Source organism: Stegostoma tigrinum, chromosome 42 (assembly GCF_030684315.1).
Source record: "Stegostoma tigrinum isolate sSteTig4 chromosome 42, sSteTig4.hap1, whole genome shotgun sequence".
NCBI classification, from domain to species: Eukaryota; Metazoa; Chordata; class Chondrichthyes; order Orectolobiformes; family Stegostomatidae; genus Stegostoma; species Stegostoma tigrinum.
Window position 1 is genome coordinate 7483993 of NC_081395.1, and position 23791 is coordinate 7507783.

A 23791-nucleotide genomic window follows, 5' to 3' on the forward strand; every position below is an offset into this window, starting at 1 on the left:
GGAATATTCCCTACTTGCCCCTGGATGGGGGCAGCTCCAACAGCACTCAAGAAACTAGACAGCATCCGGGACAAAGCAGTCCCCACTTGATTGGCACTGCATCCATAAACATCCCACTCTCTCCTGCACTTGGTGGCAGATTTATGTACCATCTATAAGGTGCACTGCAGAAAATGACCAAAAATCCTCACACAGCACCTTCCAACCCCACGGCCACTTCCGTACAGAAGGACAAGGGGAGCAGATACATGGGAACACCACCCTCTGCAAGTTCCCCTCCAAGCCACTCACCATCCCTACTTGGAAATATATCACCATTCCTTAACTGTCAACTGGGTCAAAATCCTGGAATTCCCTCCCTCATGGGATTGTGGCATAACCCACAGTACATGGACTGCAGCGGTTCAAGAAGGCAGCTCACCACCACGTTCTCAAGGGGGCAACTAGGGATGGGCATTAAATGCTGGGCACATCTCACAATTGAACAAAATTTTTGAAGAGGGCTCCTGAATTGGGAGTGAACATGGATCTAAGAGCACAATGGGTGAACAGGGCAGGAATTGGTGTATGGTGAGGGCTAAAGATCGATCGAGGAAGGGACCGAGGGTACGAGGAAGGGGCCGAGGGTACGAGGAAGGGGTGAGGGCATGCAAGATCTAGGGCCCAGGGAACTAAAAACACATAGCCAGAGACTGTCAAATGACACAATACAATACCCAATAAAACCTAATTTGACTGTTTCTGTTCCTAGCAAGATAACTTGCACAGGGTTCCACCCCTACGTGTGACCTCCAGTCAGCCGTTTGCAAAACTTGGTGGTGGCTGTTCGACTGCGTAAGGCATCACACCGTGGCTATTCAGGCCCTGCTCTGCAGGTGCATGCCGGTTCACCTTCCTTAACAGTATGATCAGAAGCAGGAATGCGCTGTTTGTCCATTTTACCTCATGCCCGACAATTCTGTTCATCACAGCTTGAATCAACCCCCCCCCCCCAATAAAAAACCTATCTGTTCTCATCTGTCGCCAGCCCGCAAGGAACAGGTGATAGCCCAGTGATGGTTCCCCTTTGCCATTGCTCGCCTACGCCACCCTGCACGGATAAGTGACGCCTTTTGCAGTCGAAAAGCTGCGGGGGTGGTTGGGGCAGTGTTGACATTAGGCCGCTCGGTGCCATCCAGACCGGGCGAACATGGGGCTTGAAAAGACAGTGGAAAGTTCTGGGGCTCGGTCACGACGGAGTGGAGCCGGGGCTTGTTACAGCCACCCCGAGATGCCGGTTGCGTTTGTATAGCACCTCTGGCCACCCCCGGGGGGGCGGTTTAAGACATCCTAAAATGCCTCGCAGCCAACGAAAGGCATGGCGGAGCGCGGCAGCTAGTTTCCGCATAGCAAGATCCCCCAAACAGCAAGCTGTTCCAAAGCAAGGTCCTCTGCATATATCCCACCCCCCCAAAAAACAGGGAGTACACCTTCGACACTGTAGCACACCAGCGGTTACCTTGCTATAGCCCAACTCACTTACAAAATGATTGTCCCTGGCTCCCCAGGAATAGTGTAGGTTGGACGGGCTTCAGATTGGTTTCACAGGTCGGCACAACATCGAGGGCCGAAGGGCCTGCACTGCGCTGTAATGGTCTAAGCAAACAATGACTCGGCGTCTATTTCTCTGAAACCTTCTTCCGTTTACAAAGATACGGAACCGTTCTTTTTTTTCCAGACAGCAGTCCCTCCCACCCAACCCAACCCCGGCGAAGACAACAAAACACTGAAATTACGAAATGTAACAACAACATTTAAATATTCTGACCCAATGTGTCTATACAAGGGAGACAGAGGGTTGTGTTGTAAACCGAGGCAGAGTGCGTGCAGTTTCAGCAATCACAGGCACTTGGTACTGCAACAGAGATTAAGAGTATCTTTCAATTTCACACACAGATTAAACACTTCACGCTCAAACGCTGCCTTTCACAGACAGCCTGCTACCTTGCTGCTGGTTGCTGCCATGTTGAATGATCCACTTGACCCAGCCGAAAATCCCTTCCGGCTTCCGACTCTCACTTATCTCCCGCTTCCTAATCCCTCGCGGTTGAAACAGGCCATGCATTTTATTTCAGTCTCTGCAACTGCATTCCAGAAACACGGGCATGTATAAATTTCAAGTTTTGAACAAGTTAGACACTTTGGGGAAAAAAGTCCAATTTTTAGGTGTTTTACTAACCAACCTTGCTCAGAGATATCGTGAGCTTTTCAAGCAATTTCTGTTTCTGATTTATACAGTTCTTTCGGTTTGCATTTACGCTGAGTAGAAATTCTGTGGGATGAGCTGCCAGAGGAAGTGGTGGAGGCGGGTACAGTTACAACATGTAAAAGGCATCTAGCTGGACACATGAACAGGAAAGGTTTAGAGGGATAGGGGCCGAATGCCGGCAAATGGGACCAGGTTAATTTAGAATATCTGGTTGGAATGGACTAATTGGACTGAAAGATCTGATTCTGTGCTGTACATCACTATGACTCTGTGAATGGCAAGCTACTCTTGATCCTGCGATCTAGATTACACACCGCCAGAAGATGGGACATGAACAGGGACCTGCTGGTTCAGAGGTAGGGTCATTACCACTGAGCCATTTGAGCCCTAAAAAAAACTTTGAATCTTTCACAGTCTCCTGAGGCTGCTACTCACTGAGCTAATTCTACAACCAGCCCACCAAGTTACTGATGTTCTTTCCCAAAACCCATTTGGTCAGTCCCACACCCACTCTTTTTATATATATTCTACCCCACTAATTTCTTCTCTTAGCCTCACACTGCCATCCTTTAATATCACAGCCAGACTAATCCCATTCATGTTCTCACTCTCCAATACTTTAATATTGCACCCCTGTATCTCCGCACCCTTTTATATTCCCCTCTAATTCTCGGAGCTCTTTAAAATTTCTCTGTCTCCCTTTTATTCCCTGCACTCTTTAATCACTCACCCAGTCTAAATCCACTCTTCCCCTCACTCTCCACCCTCTCAGATCCCACCCAGTGTAATCATATTCAGACCCTTATGTCGTTTAATATCCTGTCCCATCTAATTCCCCTCTCTTATCCCACTGCCCCATATCCTTTAATGTCCCAACCAATCTCATCCTACATATTTTTGTAATAAAGTTAGTCAGGTCGACCTCATAGAATTTGAGTTCCCTGTTTGGGGCTGTAAACCTGGTCCAATCAGGGAGCCCTGGCTGACGGATACAAACAGGAGTGTCATAGGCTCAGGTCACTCTGTGTTGAGGATGGTTTTATGTGTAAATAATGGGTGACATCGTAACAGGATACGGTCCTCTGAGGTTATTTCACCTTTAATATCTCAGTGTAACTTCACTCAACCATTCACGTTTTGATACTTGACCTGGTCCAATGCTATTCTCCCCTCACATTCCAAATCTTTTAACAGCTTCCTTGTCTGTTTGTAATATATATAAATGACTTGGATGAAAATGAAGATGGGTGGGTTAATAAGTTTGCAGACGATACAAAGGCCAGTGAAGTTGTGTCTAGTGTTGTAGGTTGTCAAAGGATACAGCGGGATAAAGATCAGTTGTGGATATGGATGGAGAAACGGCAGATGGAGTTTAATCCAGGTAAATGTGAGGTGCTGTATCTTGGGAGAGCAGATTTTAAGGAAAAGTATACAGTAAATGGTAGGACTCTGAAGAGCATTGGTGTACAGAGTTTGATCAGATGGGCAAAGGAGTGGCAGGTGAGTTTAATTTATATAAATGAGACATGTTGCATTTTGGTAAGGCAGATCAGGGCAGGACTTACATACTTAATGGTAGGGTCCTAGAGAGTGGTGCTGAACAAAGAGACCTTGGAGTACAGATTCAGAGTTCCTTGAAAGTGGAGTCACAGGTAGACAGGGTAGATTAGATTAGATTCCCTACAGTGTGGAAATAGGCCCTTCAGCCCAACAAGTACACACCACCCCTTGAAACATCCCACCCAGACCCATTCCCCTAACCTACACACCCCTGAACACTACGGGCAATTTAGCATGGCCGATCCACTTAGCCTGCACATCTTTGGAATGTGGGAGGAAACCAGAACACCCGGAGGAAACCCACGCAGGCATGGGGAGAATGTGCAAACTCCACACAGTCGCCTGAGGTTGGAATTGAACCCGGGTCCCTGGCGCTGTGAGGCTGCAGTGCTAACCACTGAGCCACCGTGTCGTAACAAAGGTGGTGTTTGGTACATTTGCTTTTATTGGTCGGTACATTGAGTATAGGAGTTGGGAGGTCATGTTGCAGCTGTACAGGACATTGGTTTGGCCACTTCTGGAATATTGCATTCAATTCTGGTCTCCCTGTTGTAAGAAAGATGTTAGGAAACTTGAGGGTGCAGAAAAGACTTACAAGGATGTTGACAAAGTTGGCGCATGTTATCTATAGGTACAGGCAGAATGGACTGGGGCTATTTTCCCTGCAGCGTCAGGCTAAGGGGTGACCTTACAGATGTTAAAAAATGAGAGACATCAATACGGTAAGTAACCAAGGTCTCTTTTTCTAGGGTAGAGGGGACCAAAATTAGATGGCATAGGTTTAAGGTGAGTGGGGAAAGAATTAAAAGGGACCTAAGGGTAAGTTTTTTCACACAGAGGGATGTATGTAACTGGAATGAGCTGCCAGAGGAAGTGGTGGGGGCTGGTACAATTACAACATTTAAAAGGCATCTGAATGGATATATGAATAGGAAAGCTATAGAGGGATATGAGTGAAATGCTGGCAAATGGGACTAAATTAACTTAGGATATCTGGTGAGCACGGAGAAGTTGGACTGAAGGGTCTATTTCTGTGCAGTCCATCTCTATGACAAAATTGCTATTGGAAAATAGTGCAAAACAAAACACTCTCCACGTGCAGTCCCTTGACAAATCCATTCAAGTACAAAATCACTGTTTGCTCTTCTGTGGTTAGACACGAGGATCGAAGATCATGATAAGACACAACTGCACATCATTCTAATTGGGTTTTCATTTTAACATTGGAGGTTTCTCCCTACTTCTGTGCATGCTGGTGAAGGCACCGTCAACTGGCTGCAAACTGGCATCAACCATTTCACATCTTTTCTTCAATAAACATTTTGACATCCACTCCGCAAGAAGAACCCGCTGACTTTGCAATAGAGATGGAAGAGTCAGTCTTCATTTTGCAGTCAGGTGCCTGGAGCAGGGCTTAAACCCACGTCCTTACTCAGAGACAGTCGAGGAAGCCATGATCAATACTGTGGCTCTGCAACAGAAAAAGCAGGTCTTCGGGACCAGGTCGATTCCAACAGATAAAAATCAGCGTGCTTGAAGAATAAAAAGGCAGAAGAGGACTGAGGTGGGTTGAGTTTAAGAATCACAGAATTGTTACAGAGCAGGAGGAGGCCATTTGGATCACTGCGACTGTGCCAGCTCCTTGGAAGTGCAATTTCTTAGTGGCAAGGTGTGGAGCTGGATGAACACAGCAGGCCAAGCAGCAGAGGAGCAGGAAAGCTGATGTTTTGAGTCTGGACGCTTCTTCAGAAATAGGGGAGGGGAAGGGGGCTCTGAAATAAATGGAGAAAGGGGGAGGCGATAATAGAAAGTGGATAGTGCAACAGGTGGGTGGAGAGAAGACAGACAGGTCAAGGAGGTGGGGATGAAGCCAGTAAAGGCGAGTGTAGATAGGGAGTTGGGATGGGGGTTGGTCAGTGAGGAGAGAGGGGTGGGTAAGTGGGAGGGAAGACGGACAGGTCAAGGAGGCAGGGATGAGGCTAGTAGAGGCGAGGTGAGTGTAGGTAGAAAGTGGGGGTGGGTTTGGTCACTATCCATCTCTTATCACCTCCCCTTCTCTTTCTTTATTTCAGAGCCTCCTTCGCATCCCCCATTTCTGAAGAAGCGTCCAGACCTGAAAGATCAACTTTCCTGCTCCTCTGATGCTGCCTGGCCTGCTGTGTTCATCCAGCTCCACACCTTGTTATCTCAGACTCCAGCATCAGCAGTTCCTATTATTTCTTAGTGGCATTTTCCTGACTTCTCCCCATAAACCTGGCCAATGATCCTTTACAAATAACCATCTGATTCCCTTTTGAATGCCTCAATCACACTCTCATACAGCACATTCTTGGTCCAACCACTGTCTGTGCAATAAGGTTTTCCTCACACCACTTTACCCGATTTACTTAAAGCCTGTGCCCTCTCATTCAACATCCTTTTAGGGGTGGGATCATTTTCTTTAGTCCCTTTAAGGTGAGAGGGAAAGATTTAAAAGGAACCTAAGGGGTGAATTTTTCATGCAGAGGGTGGTATGTGTATGGAATGAGCTGCCAGAGGAAGCAGTGGAGGCTGGTACAATTAGAACATTTTAAAAGGCATCTGAATAGGAAAGGTTTAGAGAGATATTGGTGAAATGCTGGCAAATGGGATGAAATTAATTTAGGGTATCTGTTCAGCCTCGACAGGTTGGACTGAAGGATCTGTTTCTGTGCTGTACATCTCTATGACAAAATTGCTGTTGGAAAACACTTGCTCACAAATCTGTTATATACCACTGTATTGGCAGCCTTCTGAAGGTCCACACGTCCACATCAACAACAATGCCCTAGTCAAACCTGTTATCTGCTAGAAAAAGTTCCAGTTAATTAGTTAAACATGATTTTATCTGAAGATATCTATGCTGGCAGTCATTTGGTAGTACAGCTCTAGTATTGCTGAAAAGAAACCCATTATGTTGGTGCATTTTCTCTTGCACTCATCAGGATATCAGTAAGGCTAAGTGTATGGCACTTTTGCACGTCCTAGAAGCCATATGTGTTAATACCCAAGGCTCTGCTTTTAGAAGTCCAAACAAAAAACATGTACCCACACTGCACCCTGCTTCAACTCCAACAAAATAGGTGACTGTATAGCTCTGGTTCATTTCTCAGGGGATACCCTGACCAATCACTCAACTGTCTGGTTTAATCTTAAGCAAAGCTTGGCAATTGTCAATCATGAATCTCCTGCATTCTCCAAGGCAACACCTCTACCAGAGCTTTCTTTGCAACCAACCAAACCACACCCCTACCTTGTTTTACAGTTCAAAGGTTGTTTGCCCTCAGAATAGCCTGCAAACAGGTCCTTTGAACCATCGAGTCCACACCATCCCTCTGAAGATTATGCTACCCAACCTGTATTTCCCATGGCTAGTCCACCTAGTCTGCACATTCCTGGATAATATGAGCAATTTGGCATGGCCATTCAACCTAAACTGCACACCTTTGGATCTCTACATAGGTATTCTTGCAAATTGCTGACTGCCAGACAAAAGGCTTTAACAAAATGTCTGTGTACAGCAACACTCATAACCATGTAGGTGCGACTTAATCAACCTACAGTCACCCATGTGACTGCTAACATTGTCCTTAGCTTTCACTACTAGAGGTTTCCCAACTAAGTGTTAAACTGACTAGTCTGTAATTGCTTAGCCTACCCTCACGTCCTTTTTTCAGCAAGGGCATTACATTTGTAATTTTCTAATCAACTAGAGTCTAAGGAAGACTAGAAAAATATTGCCAATGCCTATGCATTTTCCACGGTCACTTCCCTTTGTAACTTTGTATGTACTTCCTTTGGTCCTGCTGGCTTCTCAAATATTAAGGATAATAGCAGTTTTAAACCTGCCTACAAAATCTCCCCTTTTTTTGTAATAACATCTTTGGTAAAAGCAGGTACAAAGTACACATTTAATACTTCAATCACATCCTTGATTATCAGTCTTTAATTGGCTCCCGTCTTTCACTACCCTTTTACTATGCCTATAGAATGTTTTGAAACTCCATCAGTCTTAAATTTAATTTCTCACTTCCCCTCTGACTCTTCTATGTTCAGCCTGGCTGTCAACTGTACTCTTTAACTTGCTATGTCAATAAATGCATCTTTTCTTCTTTGTCATTTCTACCTCTCATCACCTTTGGATTTGGACAAAAATCACATGATACCAGGTTATAGTCCAACAGGTTTATTTGAAGACACAAGCTTTCCGAGTCTCACTCTTTCTTCAGGTGTCAGAGAGAGAGGTGGCATTAGACACAGAATTCATAAGCAAAAGATCAAAGGGTCTTAGAACTGATGCAGTGTTGAACAAACCTAAGGTGCTGAAGGACACCCTCATAAAAACAGGATACAATGCTCAACTCTCTGATGAAGGGTCTAGGCCCGAAACGTCAGCTTTTGTGCTCCCGAGATGCTGCTTGGCCTGCTGTGTTCATCCAGCCTCACATTTTATTATCTTGGAATTCTCCAGCATCTGCAGTTCCCATTATCTCTCACAATGCTCAACTCATTGATCATCAGTTTCAATGTGTCACAGCGAAAAAACCTAATGACCTAGGAAGACAGACACATGATACAACTGCTAGGGTATCCTTTGTTGTCCAGCATTTCCCGGGAGTGGAGAAACTACACCATGTTCTTCACAACTTTCAATTCATCATTGATGTAAATGAGCACCTCACCAAGATCTTCCCTATGCCTCACTTCTCACCTTCAAACCGCCAAACCTTAAACAGACCACTGTTCGCGGCAAACAACCCAGCCTTCAGGACAACATTGACCACAATACCATATAACCCTGTCATGATAACGTCTGCAAGACGCCAAATCATTGACATGGATTCTACCATCACACAAAGGAACACTACACCCCAAGTGCACAGCTGATACTTAGTTGACTTGGCCAACATTGTCTACCTTATATGCTGCAGACAAGGATGCCCCAAGGCATAGTATTTTGGCAAAACCACGCAGGTGTTACAACAATGTATGAATGGACACCACACAATCATCCATCCTAGCGGGGGAACACTTCAGCCATCAAGGACATTTGGCCTCGGATCTTCGGGTAAATATCCTCGAAGGCAGACTTCAAATGCAGAATCACCCAGCAGAGGCTGATGGTCAAGTTCGGTATCCATGATGGCCTCAACCAGGATCATGTCATACTATGGGTGACCCCAGTACACTTATACGGTCTCTCTCTCTCTCTCTCACACACACACACACACTCTCTCCCCCCAACATGTAAATAAATCTATGGGGTGAATTTGCAAATTTTTAATTGCAGATACATTCTATTTTATTCAAAAAGCACACAATTTGTAGACATTCAATGCAGCATTTTTATAAATTCCTACTTTGGAAATAAAACCAGTCTGATTCCAAATCGACATACAGCCAGATTCTAAACGTGACATTCACACCTAAAATGCACCGTCTAACCCGGGATGTCACCTCTTGTATACGGAGGGAACTGATAAAACCTCTACTTTTCTCAGGGTGGTGACTTGGAAGAGATTTGCATATTAATCCTTTCTAACTGATTTAAGATTTAATAACCATTTTAGGTTTGTTCAATACACTATCAGTTCTATGACCCCTTTGTCTTTTGCTTATAAATTCTATCTGATGCCACCTCTCTCACCGACACCTAAAGCAGACTCTGAATACTTGGTGTCTTCAAATAAATCTGTTGGATAACAACATGGTGCTTTGTGATTTTTGAGTGTGTCTTCCCCAGCCAAACACCGGGACCTCCACATCTCGGGATTTGTTGTTTGCTCTGCTTTTCCCTTTCAAGGTAACGTCCCTTGACAAGGAACAAATCTCTACATGGAAGGTAGCCTACTGTTCAGCTGCCATCTTTCTTGCCCACCCTTGACTCCAATCATCCTAATGATATTTGCTTTCTTTCAATTAGTCATTCTTACTCTGGCTTATTCAATGATCCTTTTCCATTATCACCTTAAGTCTTGCAATACAGCGACCACCATCCTCCAAATATTCTCACTAAAAATCTATTTGGCCCGTATCATTCCCAAGAGTGAAATCTAAGAATGCCACATCTTGCTGGACACATAGCAAGATCTCTTGAACGTACTCCAGGAGCTATTCCTCTGTCCCAAAACTACTACAATCACCCATACTTGAAGCGCCTCCATTATAACTACTCATAAATTTTAGATCGAAATGCCTTGCAGAATTGTTCCTCTGCATCCTTCTGACAAGTTGGTGGCTTATAGATTACACCAAGCAATATAACTGCATTGACTTTGTCCTTACGCCTTCTGGGATATCCCCTTTCCAGCAGTGCAATGCTGTCTTTTAATCAATACCAAGTCACCTAGTCCTCTGAGGGTGGAAGTGGATGACAAAACAGCTTGAAATATGAGAACATCAAGTCAAGACAGACACAATGATATTTCAGACTAATTTTATTGAATTTCACTACATGTTACGATACAAACACCCCTCCCCATCCCCTGTCCAACTCTAATTTCAGACACTGGTTCTCTAGCATAGGCAATTATGACAAACTAAATCATTATCATAGTTAAAGAAAATTAAACAAACCTCATTTTAAATTGTGTAACATGAGACATGTAAACTCACCTCCCCCCAATTCTTCTACTCTTCCATCCACTCACTACCCAACAGCCCACAGAAAACCCTATCTTGCTGTTTCTCTTTCACCACCCACCCTCACCCAAGATGCCAGATCACACTGGTTATGTTCATGCAAGTGGCAGTTCCCCATTGGCATTGCCCAGGAGGGTCATCCATAATACCTAGGGTAAATTTAATGTTCAACTATAGGTGACATCATGATGGAACCATGTCCTTATTGCCTCAAACAAAAACCATACCCGTTTCAAGGAGTCTTCATCTAGCCCTCAGACACGAATGCTGCAGGACTTTGACTCTGCCCAGAAGGAAATTCAATCAATCATCCCATGTTGGCAGTGTTGCCATGGCAATCATTTGAAACATACAATCCCAGTCACAGACACACATACGTACACACACTTCCAATCTCAATCTGTTTGGAAACATACATTCTGCCCTTGTGCAGCAAGTCCAAAGAGCCAAACACCGGAAAATATGAAAATGCCTGCCAGTCTCCCCACCCTGGCTTCCTCTTCATTCAAGTTCGACGGCACCAATGACAGCATGTCATTGCTTTTGGTGGTGAAATTTAGCAGTGAGAACATTTCTTTGAGGGGTGGGGAAGGGGGTTGGGAGGAGCCGGTTTCTCAGCAAAATTGGACCATTACCTGTAAAGCCAGCCGGTGAATTACGGGTCACACACTCTGCCACGCTGCCCGTGAGTGGACTCGAGGCTGCAGAAGGATAAAGGACTAAAATGAAAGAAAGCACAACCACGTAGGAGACGGCCTGTCTGCTCCTGTGCATCCCTTGGCAGCATGAATCCGAGCAGCAAGGTGCAGGAATGCAGCATCCGTCTGAGACAGAGTGCCTGAAATGCAGCTTTGAATTGTGTGGTTGATGATTCACAGTGGCGGTACAGTTAATTAAGTGTGAGGATTATTTAAAGTGGGGGGGAGCCCATTCAGCTTCACAGGTCCTACAGCCACTGTGATTTACACCTTCAGGGCTGAAATAAGGAAGAGCGGCAGGTGCCTTGATACACACCACCCTTCAAGCTGTTTCTGTACGATCCATGAGTTGGACACCAGGCCCCACCCAGAGCAGCTCCCCACGAGAGAAGCAGCCTGCTGTCAAATCACAAGTGGTACTTAGATATCGTGGAAGTGAATATCACAGCCATCGGTCCCTTAAGGAAGGGAAAACAGCAGAACAGGCTCCCCACTTCTTTAAAAGGCAGTACTGGACTGGAAGAACGTTATGTGAATGTGGCCTTTACCGCGGGGAAGAGGCAAAGTGAGGTTTATTGTTTCTTTCTGGTGTTTAGGGAAAGGAGGGGAAATGGTGTCGGGTTGGCTGGAAGAAAACCAAAATAAAATTGACGAGTAACATCCGATCACAATCAGTGAGAAAGAGAGCGTTAAAGTGTGTTTACAGAACCTATGGATCACAAGGCAGGGCTCAGCGAATGTATCATTTTGTTTTGGAGAAAAAGAGATATAAATTTTGTTTTAAATGCCACGGTGCTGTCGTGCTGCGATCACGGGGTCGTGTATTCGTCTCGAGAGAGCAAACTTCTGTTCGGAGAGCGGCGGCGGCGGAGGAGGAAGAGAAGGAAGGAGGATATCGTCGGTTCATTGGGCATAGCGGGTGTCGGTAGTATTATCGTAGTCAAACTGATCATACCTATGAGAAAAAGCACATTATGTCAATACAGGGCTGGCCGGAAAGGAAACGTTGCTCATGCATTCACTGAAGTAGGGGTAGGGCGTTTTCCAAGCTGCTAGGGCTCCAAATGAGGGGGATCAGGGATAGGGTTAAGTCTCTCATGGGACATGTGAGGGTGAAGCAGGACAGGGCTTTCATGCATGAGTTTTAAAATGTGCGTTTCTGCCACAAAGAAAGGACCAATCTTTCTCTCAGAGAAAGCAAAACAGGACATCTTGCCACCTTTCTGCTTCCCATGCTCTGTGGGCCCAGACACCCAAAAAAGGGAGCTTGCTGCATATTACCCAGCTACCACGTTTTGCCAAGCTTTAAGTAATCACAGCCCAAAAGTATCTCACTGACTGATGTGCTGCAAGACCTCCTAAGCTGTTGCATTCAAGACTGCGAGCAATGATCAATCACTTGGATTTATGAATTACACCAGATGGCATTATCACTGCAGAGTACTATCAGAACGTTTTGCAATCTCACAGCCTCTAGAAGAACTGTGTGAGATTGTATAACTGGAGAAGATGGGAGAGATGGTCAAGATATTTGATGCATTGAGCGTGTCTGAACGCAGAAGAAATAATTGGGAGGCGGAGATAAGTAACCACTGGATCAGTGAAATCGTCTCAGGCACAGGTTTGGGTACAAATTACCTGCCTACTCCCAAGTCTGCCTAGGAGAGATTTCAAGGCAAATAAAAAAGGAATGCCAAGAGAACACAACCCAGAATTGTATTTGTGGCAGGTGTTAGGGCAAAGAGAAGATTCTCAAAGCAAAAGAGTTTTGCAGCTGCTTGACTGGTTTGCATGCTGGACAGCATGAAGCTGTAAGGGTCAAGTGCAGTAATGAGAGGCTCTTGACACAAAGAACCCACACCACCACACCCTCCCACCCCCACACAAAAAAACCGGGCAGAAAGTCAACTTTTTATTGTTATATCTAAATATTGGCTCCATAAACTTCACACTCTACCCCAGGTCCCTCAATACTGCACCAAAGTGTAAAGACAGGCTCACTCACATTACCTTCTCCCTCCAAAGCCCAAAAGGAAGTCATAACTGTTCATAATATTAATTACCATTGTCTCAGTAACAAATATGGTACTTTTCTTATAAAGGTGGTGAGAAAAGGCATATATTCACAGGGACCTCATGCCACACACACACACACACACACGCACCCCCACCCACCTCACAGTATCTTGCAGTTGTAAACACTTCTATAGTCAGGACAAGTGGAAGGCTTAAAAAAAAAGTAATTTCCCACGAAGCCGATGTTCAATAGCATTATGGTTCACTCAAGATTGTGGATGTGGTGTCAATCAAGCAAGGCTGCTTTTGTCCTGGATGGTGTCAAGCTTCTTGAGCGTTGTTGAAGCTTCACTCATCCAGGCAAGTAGGGAATATCCCCTCACAGTCTTGACTAATGCCTTGTAGACAGTGGGCAGGCTTTGGTGTGTCAGGTAGTAAGTTACTTGCTGCAGGATTCCTAGCCTCTGATCTGCTCTTGTAGCCACTGTGTTTATATGGCAAATCCAATTGAGTTCCCGGTCAATGGTAACCCCCAGGACGTTGATAGCAGGGGATTCAGTGACAGCAACAGCATTGAATATCAAGGAGCAGCAGTTAAATTATCTCTTGTTGGAGATAGTCATTGCTTTGTCAGAGGAATAGGAATGTGGTGTTGAAGAATGTGAAAATCAGAAATCCCTGGAATGACGAACGTGAGCAGCTCTGTCCAAATCTCATTTGAGGTTGTGAAACAAGAGGGATACTTTTGATACAACTGAATGGTGGTCTCCGAGTGACGATGTGCAGTCAGACTGCAAAAAACCTATTGCACTCACCAAAAGTAACTCAGCAGTCTTGATTCAATTATCGCACAGCTGTCTTTTTAAAAATCCAGGAGGCGGCCATTTTGCGACTCAGGTCTATGCCAAGTCTCCAATTAAGTCTCACCTCACTTATGAAAACCTTGATCAAATTCGCATCCCCCCACCCCAACCCCCACCAAATTAAAGTTATCTGCTCAATGGAGCATAATCCCAGCAACTTTGCTGTTGTGACCAGAAATATTTTATCCTTGGTACCATATAAACAAATCTGTTTTAGTCTAAGACCTGGAGATAGGGAATGCTTTTCAGCATGAAGGAGTCTCAACTTGACAAACTGATAGCTCCAATGAGCCAACATGTTTTTGGTTTACTGCATAGGGTGACCAGCACGGTGTTAACTTCATGGGCTAGAACCTTATGCAGCCCAGCAGCTTCTAGTTCTCTGGTAAAGCACAGCTTGTGTACTCATCTCACAATGGTACTGTCCTTAACATAGCTCACAACATTCTCTCCAGACACAACCTCAGCCACAAAAGATTCTAGAAGCCGCACCACAACTACTGGCTGTCTCGCCGGAGCTTGCATGGCTCGATATGAAGGGCACACGTTATTCCCACAATTATTCCTCAAAAATCCCCCAAACTGCACAGCTGACACGCAGAAGGGTTCCACCATTATATAATCCAGAAAAGGCAAAAGCATCCATGATTAGAGAGTGGCCTCCACTCCCATCAACACTGCATACATAGCTTCATGGCAGCACTGGGCAACTGCGTTACTTACTGCAGAGCCTGCAGGATGCCTGAGCTGACATGACCCCTCCAAAACCAGGGCACTGCCCAAACAAGAATCTTCAAGGGACAGCTAGTGATTCCCTGAGGAAATGGAGAGACATGTTAAATTAACGGTAGGTTAGGCTGAACTGCCCACCCCACCACTAACACCATCAACCCCCAACTGAGAAGCCTCGCAGTCCCCCTTTGACTCCCCGGGTGTTTGGTCTGGAGCAGATACATACCTGCTGATGCTATCGTCTATGTATTTCTCGGTCTGATATTTTGGCACGGTGAGTGGTGACAGGCGGGTACGCTCATATAGGGTGCAGTTGTTGGCCCCTACTACGGCTGTGCCCAAGCGGTTGGGGCTTCTCTCTCTCACATACTCAAGTGGCGCATAACCCGCGGCAGCACCCGCGGTCTGATAATCTTCATAATAGTCGTAATAGGAACCGTGGCCATAATCGTAATCGTAGTATGAATAGTAAGAGGGGTAATATTGAGCCTGGTACTGGTACTGGCTATACTGGTTATAGCGCACCGAGTGGCAATCTCGGGCCTGGTGACCCTGCCTTCCACAGCGTTGGCACACATCCCGCTGCCCACCAGACTTTCCATAGGTCGACCGGGAGAGCTGAACCCTGAGCTTGTTCCCGTTGAATTCCTGATTATCCAGACTGGCAATCGCTTGCATTGCATCTTCCTCCTTCTCCATGTGTATAAAAGCATAGTCTGAAAAGTACGAGGATCATATTTTAAACATTAGTGAAGTCTTCTTATTACTGCAACTAGCAAAAAGAGTCTCATACCTAACAACTGTTGCTACACCCAACCAGACACCTATTGCTATAAGACCCATCGACTTTTTAAGACAGAATTAGACAAGCCCAAGGAAGTTTTTGTCAAGGTTTGCCCTGAGCAGCTCCATGACACAGGACTCTGTGCACTGCAGTCTGTTCCCCAGGACGCACACCGAGACAAACACTGACTGTTTCTGTAAGACTATCAACTCAGTGAAGGGCACTCTTTGGTCTTCCAGAACACGGAGGAGTTGACACATTCCAAAGTCCAGGACTACATGCTGAGGGGCACACTAACACTTGAGGCAGTTTCTGTCAAAGCGCAAGGGGAAAGACCACTGTCTGAGGTCTTCCAACTAAAGTTAACTGGGGATTCCATTCAATTATTGTACACTCCCAGTACCTCAATGCATGTAAATATAGTCTTGTCCAAGTAAGAAATGCAGTATGTTTGTTTACTTGATGTTACTGTACAGAACCAAACTGCATTTGTGACAATGCATTGAGAACTATGAATAAAAGCATTTTTTTGAAATAATAAAAATAGGACCCCAAGAAAGAACAGAATGGAGGACATTCTGAAACGAGAGACAGACTAGTGTGGAGCACTAGAAACAGTACGAACAGTGTTGGCAGAACAGCCTGTGTTTGCACTGCAATGCTGCCCACAAGACACAATTCAGGACAATAAAGACAAAAACAAATTGCTGGACAAACTCAGGTCAGCACCAATGGAGAGAAACCAGAGTGTGTGTTTTGGGTCAAGTGACCCTTCCCCAGAATATTAACTCTGATTTCTCTCTCTAGACACTGTCAGACCTACTGAGCTTTTCCAGCAATTTGTTTTTCTTTCTGATTTACAGCATCTGTAATTAGTTTGGTCTTTGTTACTTTGCAATATAAATAAACCGTAGTCTTGTAAGGAGTTTGAACTGCCAATATTGCAGATGCCAAACAAACCCTGGATGAAAAACAAAATAAAAATGCTGGTCAGGCAGCACCCATGAAGAGAGAGCAAGCTAACCTTTCAAGTCTAGTTCACTCTTGGAATCAGCATTCCACACCATGGAAACAGACCCTTCAGCCCAACTTATCCACACTGATCAGATATCCTCAATTAATCTAGTGTCATTTGCCAGCATTTGGCCAATATCCTTCCAAACACTTCCTATTCATATACCCAGATGCAGCTGCAACTGTACCACCCTCTGCCACTATGTCTGGCATACACACCACACCCTGTGTGAAATATCTGTCCTTTAGGTTTCTTCCAATTCTCATCTTAAGCCTACGCCCTCTAGTTTTGGACTCCCCTAACCTGGTGAGAAGGCCTTGACTATTCACTTTATCCATGCCTGTCATGATTTTACAGAATCGTTGAATCCCTACAATGTGGAAACAGGCCATTTGGCCCTTCAATCCACACCAACTCTCTGAAGAGTGACCCAACCCCCTACCCAAGCCCCCTCACATTCCATTCCCTAACCCACCAGACCTGCACATCTCTGGACACTATGGGTAATTTAGCATGACCAAGTCACCCTAGCCTGCACATCTTCGGACCATGGAGGAAACCAGAGCACCTAGCAGGGTCCTACACACACAGGGAGAACGTGCAAACTCCACAAAGACACTTACCCAAGGGTGGAACTGAACTGTGCCCCTGGAGCAGACAACTACTGTGCCTCTATGCCACTTTGTTACCTTCTGTAAAGGTCACCCCTCAGCCTCCAGCATTCTAGGCAAAATAGCCCACAGCCTATTCAACCTCTCACTGTAGTCCAAACCCTCCAAACCCAGAAACATCATCAGGCTTTTCTGAAGCCTTTCAAGTTTCACAACATCGCTCCGTAGGAAGGAGACCGCAACTGAATGCTGTATTCCAAAAGGAGCCTAACCAATGTCCTGTAGAGCTGCAACATGATGTCTCAATTCCAATACTTGACAGATCTGACCAATAAAGGCAAGCGCACCAAATGCTTTGTAAAAAGGGGCCAGATATTGACACTTTTTTTAAAAAAAAATCATTTGTGGCACACAGGCATTGCTGGCTGGCCAGCCAGGGATTTATTTTTCATCCCTACTTGCCCTTTGAGAAGGTGGTGGTGAGCCACCTGCTGTTGACTGACCCATTAAGCCCTTAGGGGCAAAATTTCAGGACAATGGCCCAGTGATACTGAAGGAATAGACAATATATTTCCAAGTCAGGATGGTGAGTGGCTCGGAGGGGGATACTTGCAGGGGGTGGCGTCCTCATGTAGAGAACATAGAACATTACAGCACAGTACAGGCCCTTCGGCCCTCGATGTTGCGCCCCTTGTCCTTCTAGATGTAAGCAGTGGCGGGTTTGGAAGGGGCCGCCTGAGAATCTTTGGTAAAATTCTTGTAGTGCATCTTGCATATGCACTCGCGGCTGTTACTGTGCTTGCTTCCACTCCATGAACGTCGCGACCTTCCAACATCATTTGTTTTCTGTACAGGATCCAGCCTCCACAGTAATGCGATCAGAGATAACGGGAACTGCAGATGCTGGAGAATCCAAGACAACAAAGTGTGGAGCTCCACACTTTGCCATCTACAGTAATGTGCTCCCCAAGGGTGAGCTGTGTTGATGGGCTGAACGGCCTGAGCGTCATGGCGGCCGACGCGGGGAACCCTCTGACCCCAGCGCCCCCGCCCGCCTCCAAACCCCGCTCCCGAAGCCGTGCGGTTACCTTTGACGATGTCGCACTCCACCACCCGGCCGTACTCCTCGAACTTGGCCCTCAGCTCCTGGTTGCTGCAGCCAGCCGCCAGGTTACCGACGTAGACCTTGGTGACGGCGGCAGGCCGGGGCCGGGACTCGGCCACGTTGAGCTTCTGGCCGTGCAGCTCGTACTGGTTGAGGGCGGCGATGGCCTGGTTCGCCTCCTCGGCGCTGTCCATGTGCACGAAGCCGTAATGCCGGATGATGTCGCACTCCCGCACCGTGCCGTAGTAGCCGAACAGCGTCTTCAGCTCGTCCACGGTCCCTTCGCTCGGGATATTCCCCACAAAGATCTTCATTTTTTTTTTCAATCTCCCCCCCTCCCCGCTCCACTTTTATTTTTAAACCCGCCTCGGTTCAAATCGATCTCTTTCCCCCACCCCCTAACACAGTCGCACAGAAATAAAATCTTTTCCCCGATCGAATGGCGGTGTCTCGAACAAAATGGCGCCCACTCCAACCGTTCGTCCGACTGGCTTCTCCCTCCTCGCGGGCCGCGCGCGCTCTCGTGTTGAGTGACGGCCGCGGCTATCCAATCTCAGCCGTCACCTTACACCGACATCCGGGATAGGCGTCCAATGAGGCTAGGTCTTCTACTCCCCGCCCACCACCAGGGGCTGGACATCGTTTCGAGGGGGTGACACCTCCTGCTGTCCAATCGCTGCCGTCATCGTTCGCCTACATCCGGGATGGGTAGCGACTATTCTGGCAGCGTCACCCACCCACTACCGCCTTTGAGCCCGCCTACCTCTCAGAGCCTTCCGACCCATTCACGACTCACAGCGAAAGCCGCCCATTCGTTTTGATTGACAGCCCTCTTTACCCAATGTATAGCCGCTAACGTGACCGCCAGCACCCACCCTTGCATGACAAAGCAGGGTGGCTATCCAATCAGAGTGCCAGATCTATGCCGCCTTGCGGTCATTGGCTGCCCACCCCCAATTCTAACCGACTGTCCATGCGTCCACCAATCATAGCAACGATGCCGCCTTCCGAACGCCCCTCTCGCCGCGCTGTGACTACGGACCGCCTTTTCCTCTTGAGTGACGGCCCCTTTACCCAATCACAGCCCTAGATTTTCAGAAGACGGGTGGAGGCTCGAAACGTCAGCCTTCCTGCTCCTCTGATGCCGCTGGGCCTGCTGTGTTCGTCCAGCTCCACACCGTGTTATCACAGCCCAAGATATCCGCGAATGGTCAGCGCTCGCTGCCGGGGCGCGGACCGATTGGTGCAACAGGTTGTCCCTCAAGTGATGAGGCGGGCTCTACACCTTTGCCATGTAGGTGAAGGTGGCCATTTTGAAGTCGCTTTTCTAGCGGGCTCCCGTGTTTGTCTGCGTCGGGCACGATCGTGTTATCCAAGCGGCATCATTTTGGGTGGGACAGGTGTAGAGGGCCCGTGATTCAGGCCGCGGTTCCGTTCCTCACCGTGAACGACGCTTGTCCCGGCGTCGTAGCTGACGGTGGCAGCCGAGGAGCCGCTAGGAATCGGTTTTTTTTGTTGAGTTCGGAGGTGAGAGGCCGCACGGCTCCCATCCCCCACCCCGCCATTTGGGCGGATAGGGGGCTTTCAGGATGACGTCACGGCAGCGGTGAGCCCCGCCGCCATTGCTCCTTTGGGCCAGGTCACTCAGAGTAAGCCCAACATTTATCTCCCGTGTCCCTTACTTGCCCCTGCAGAAGGTGGTGGATGCCCACATTCTTTGTTTGAATACATGGACTGACCCTAATGGCCCACCTGTGAACCATTTTGAGGTGGGTCTGAAGTCCCATGTTGGCCAGACCAGCTAAGTTTGGCCATTTTTCCCTTCCCGAGTGAACCAGATGGGTTTCATAAGTAGAGATTGTTGGAAAACACCCGATAGGCACCTTTTAAATTTTTCCCCTCTCACCTTAAACCTACGCTGTGGAAAAGACCTCATCCTATCCACATCCCTCATGATTTTATAAAGGACACCCCTCAACATCCAATGCTCCAGGGAAAATAGCCCCAGCCTATTTAGCCTTTCCCTGAGCTGATCTTACAAGCAACATCCTCGTAAATAGTTTCTGAACCCTTTCAAATTTCACAACATCCTTCCTATTGCAGGGAAATCAGAATTGCATACAGTATTCCAAATGTTCCAACCAATGTCCTGTACAGTCACAACATGACCTCCCAACTCCTTTCCCCAATGCACTGATCAATAAAGGCAAGCATACCAAATGCCTTCTTCACGATCCAGTCTACCTGTGACTCCACTTTCAAAGAATTGTGAACCTGCACTCCAAGGTCTGACTATCCAGCAAAACCACCTTACCGTTAAGTGTATAAGTCCTGCCCCAATTTGCCTGTCCAAAATGCAGCACCTCAGATTTATCTAAATTAAACTCCATTTGCCACTCCTGGGCCCATTGGCCTAACTGATCAAGATCCCTTTGTACTCTTAGGTAACCTTCTTTGCTGTTCACTGCACCTCAATTTCGGTGTCATCTGCAAACTTACTAACCATACCTCCTATGTTCACATCCAAATCACTTATATAAATGATGAAAAGCAGTAGACCCAGCACCAATCCTTCTGGCACACTGCTGATCACAGATCTCCAGTCTGAAAAGCAACCCTCCATCACCATCCTCTGTCTTCTACCTTCGCACTGGTTGTGTATCCAAACGGCTAGTTCTTCCTGTATTCCATGTGATCTAACCTTGCTAACCAGTGTAACGTGAGGACAGTGTTTTTGCCATGAGATGTGATTGCACAGAATTTGATACGGCTTCAGTTGAGACCCACCCAGTGATTTACAGAGGTTCATTACGAGATTTTCATAAACACAAACAGAGATCAAGGATCAAATCTTGGCTTGGTACCATACACCCGCTTCCCAGAAATTAATTAACCCATCTTTCTCTCAGGTTGCACCTGGACTGTAAAGGACGAAATAATGAAAGCCATTAACAAGATGGATCTTGCAGATTTTAAAGGAAGAAAGGTTAGGGTTCAGCCATCCAAGGGAATTGCCAAAACACAATCTGTCAGTGGTGCAGTGGAAAATTTTCGTCCCCTCGGAAGATCGAGCCACCAGGAAGCAGAATGCTCCAGGGCACCGTGTGAGTCCCCAGATAGGTACGGCCAGCAAAAGTCACTCTACACTTGTTCCCACCCAGACGGTGTTACCCAGCAATCTGTTGATGATTACGAGCACTTTGCACCCGGCCCTCACCTTGGGTCCCAAGCTGCCCGCCGTGCGCGCTGGGGCTATCGGCTCCAGTATTCTGTCCCTCCGAGCCTCTCCAAGAACAAATCCCTGTACCACCGCTTCCGCCTGCCTCCGCTCCCTGCACCAAAGCTGGAAAACAGAAAACCCACAAAGAGGAAAATACCTCGGGAGGATAAGCCTGCCTTCGTCAAAAGGTCCTGTCCCTCGCTTGTCAATATCACTACTCAAGGACAGAGCCTCCTGATGAAACAGTTAAACACTTCTGAGATGGGAGAGAGTTCCCAATCTAATCTGTTAAGTGCTCACATCCTGGCAGGGAGGCCCCAATCCGGTATGTTAAACACCTCCACTTTTGGAGAGAATACCCAATTTGGCCTGTTAAGTACCCACGACTTAGGAATGCAAGGCCAATCCAGGTTAAACACCTCTGTCCTTAAAGAGAGTGCTCGAACTGGCCTGTTGGACACCCCCACTCTGGAAGAAAGTGCTCAATCTAACTTGTTAAAGACCCTCATCTTGGGAATGCATGCCCGATCCAATCAGTCAGACACCCCTATTGCAGATCAGGGTCAACGAGCCAGCCTTTTGAGTTCCCCGTCTGCAAGAAAGAGTGCTCAATCTGGCTTGTTAAGGGAGCCCTTACTGAGAAAGAGTGCTGAATTTGGCCTGCTAAATACTCCAAGCCTCAGAAAGAGTGCTAAATCTGGCTTGCTAAATACTCCCACCCTCGGAAAGAATGCTAAATCTGGCCTGCTAAATGCTCCTGCATCCAGCAGAACTGCGCAATCTGGCCTGTTAAACGCTCCCCACCATTCTGAGAGAGATAGTCTGATTGGACCTGTTAAATACCCCTGCCCTGGGGAACAGTGCTGAATCCAGCCAGAGACATGTGTCTTCTTGTCTCTGCCCCTGCTCACCCATAAAATACACTTGCTCAGTTTTGCTCCACATCAATTTGTACCTCCCAAGTGAGATGCCAGTTTCTGCACCTCTAGGTGTCAAACTAATCCGAGCCAGCAGTCTTTTCAGAGATAAGTGCTGAGTTTCATCAGATCCTGAACTGTTAACCTTTATTGTAGACCGCAAAGAAACTGATTCTAGTTGGAGGCATAGATACAGTTTCAGGCTAATTCCGCTCTCTCACCCACCACCCCAACCCTGTCTCACTGCAGCAAAATCTGGACCTTCTGTTGGCACCTCAGTTTCTTGCTCGTTTCTTGTCCCTATGCCCTGACATTTTTCATTGTCTAGGGCACTTCCCTCAAGGTCAGCGGAGCAAAGCATTGCCTTGCTGTCTTGGCATGTCTCATCAAAGGTCCTGTGACAATGAGTGTCCCTCTTCTGACTTGAAGGCAGTGGATGTGTAAAACTGCTCCCATCCACTCCTTGTCTGACATTCTTCAGTGAGTTACCTTCCCGTGCATTGCTGAACTGCATTTTTAGCTCAATTTTAAATTTTGCATACCTTCTGGCTGGGGACATCTACTGTACCTTCTCCTACCAACAGCAAGGTGAGATTTGCTTAGTGCAGTTAGAACACCGAAACTGATGATATCCCAGTTAGTTAACTATGCGCAAATGCTTTGTGAAGTTAACTGGATGTCACGGAGTTTGCGTCTATAGAAGTTATCCTAATTAGCAGTGGCTATCAATTACCAGTAATGTGTCCCCTTTCTGAAAGCAGGAACAATACGCAAAATTTATACAAAAGCAAAGATGGATCAAATTAAATCAAACCCCATTCACCATATCAACTGTACTGCCTCTTGTACAATCATCCTGACCATTTCTTCTGGCTAGCTGGCTCTCTCTACAATTCTGATGAAAATTCAAGGGCCAGGATTGATACATTCAATTACACACCCCCTCCCCTCATCCCCAACGTGTTCCAGCAAAGTTGTATTTGTCCTCCGATATTTTGAGACATCCACGTCAAAACACTGTTTAAAATTGCTGCATGTGCTTGTGAAGTGTTGCTGTTTGTTACAGGCACACAACAGTTTTGAAGTGAGCTGTGGTCGGTAGTTACAACCAAAATTTGGTCAGCACATTTCAATCTGCAGTTCAACTCTGACTGACTTGTATCTGAATTTACTCAACAATGTTAGGCTTAAACTGATACATTCCCACTTTTATCAATAGAAGAATTAACTCCACATCACATGATATAATGCTCCTGATTTGATTTGTTTGAGCAATACCATTGAATATTTAATAAAAACCAAAAGAAATGCAGACGCTGTAAATCAGGAACAAAAGCAAAGTTGCCGGAAAAGCTCAGCAGG

At 46.5% G+C, this 23791-nt stretch overlaps 3 protein-coding genes across 8 annotated transcripts in view; 1 reads left to right on the top strand and 2 right to left on the bottom strand.

The window, feature by feature from the left end:
- LOC125449306 (copper chaperone for superoxide dismutase-like) overlaps positions 1-2112 on the bottom strand; it is a 21421-nt gene extending 19309 nt beyond the window's left edge. The window contains exon 1 of one of the 2 annotated variants that reach the window (XM_048524997.2): positions 1984-2112. In XM_048524997.2, coding sequence (XP_048380954.1) covers positions 1984-2004 — 21 coding nt within the window. In that variant the 5' untranslated portion in view covers positions 2005-2112. Of the gene's footprint in view, positions 1-1522; positions 1709-1983 lie in introns of those variants that run through there. The other variant, XM_048524998.2, reaches the window with a different exon arrangement.
- The window catches only part of LOC125449304 (RNA-binding protein 4B-like), a 25635-nt gene extending 6520 nt beyond the window's left edge, over positions 1-19115 (bottom strand). The window contains exons 1-3 of one of the 5 annotated variants that reach the window (XM_048524995.2): positions 18276-19115; positions 15004-15493; positions 3993-5279 (exon numbers count right to left, since the gene is read on the bottom strand). In XM_048524995.2, coding sequence (XP_048380952.1) covers positions 5237-5279; positions 15004-15493; positions 18276-18606 — 864 coding nt within the window. In that variant the 5' untranslated portion in view covers positions 18607-19115 and the 3' untranslated portion in view covers positions 3993-5236. Of the gene's footprint in view, positions 1-3992; positions 5280-10248; positions 15494-18275 lie in introns of those variants that run through there. The other 4 variants (XM_048524994.2, XM_048524993.2, XM_048524996.2 and 1 more) reach the window with 4 other exon arrangements.
- Positions 19116-19400: 285 nt separating this feature from the next.
- On the top strand, positions 19401-23791 carry LOC125449303 (uncharacterized). Its single transcript, XM_048524991.2, has 2 exons — positions 19401-19586; positions 21202-23791. The coding sequence occupies exon 2, from the start codon at positions 21231-21233 to the stop codon at positions 22377-22379; it is 1149 nt and encodes a 382-aa protein (XP_048380948.1). The 5' UTR covers positions 19401-19586; positions 21202-21230; the 3' UTR covers positions 22380-23791.

What these genes read in the sequence shown, in the direction of transcription:
- LOC125449303 (XM_048524991.2), top strand. Translation starts at nt 21,231, where the DNA reads ATGAAAGCCATTAACAAGATGGATCTTGCAGATTTTAAAGGAAGAAAG.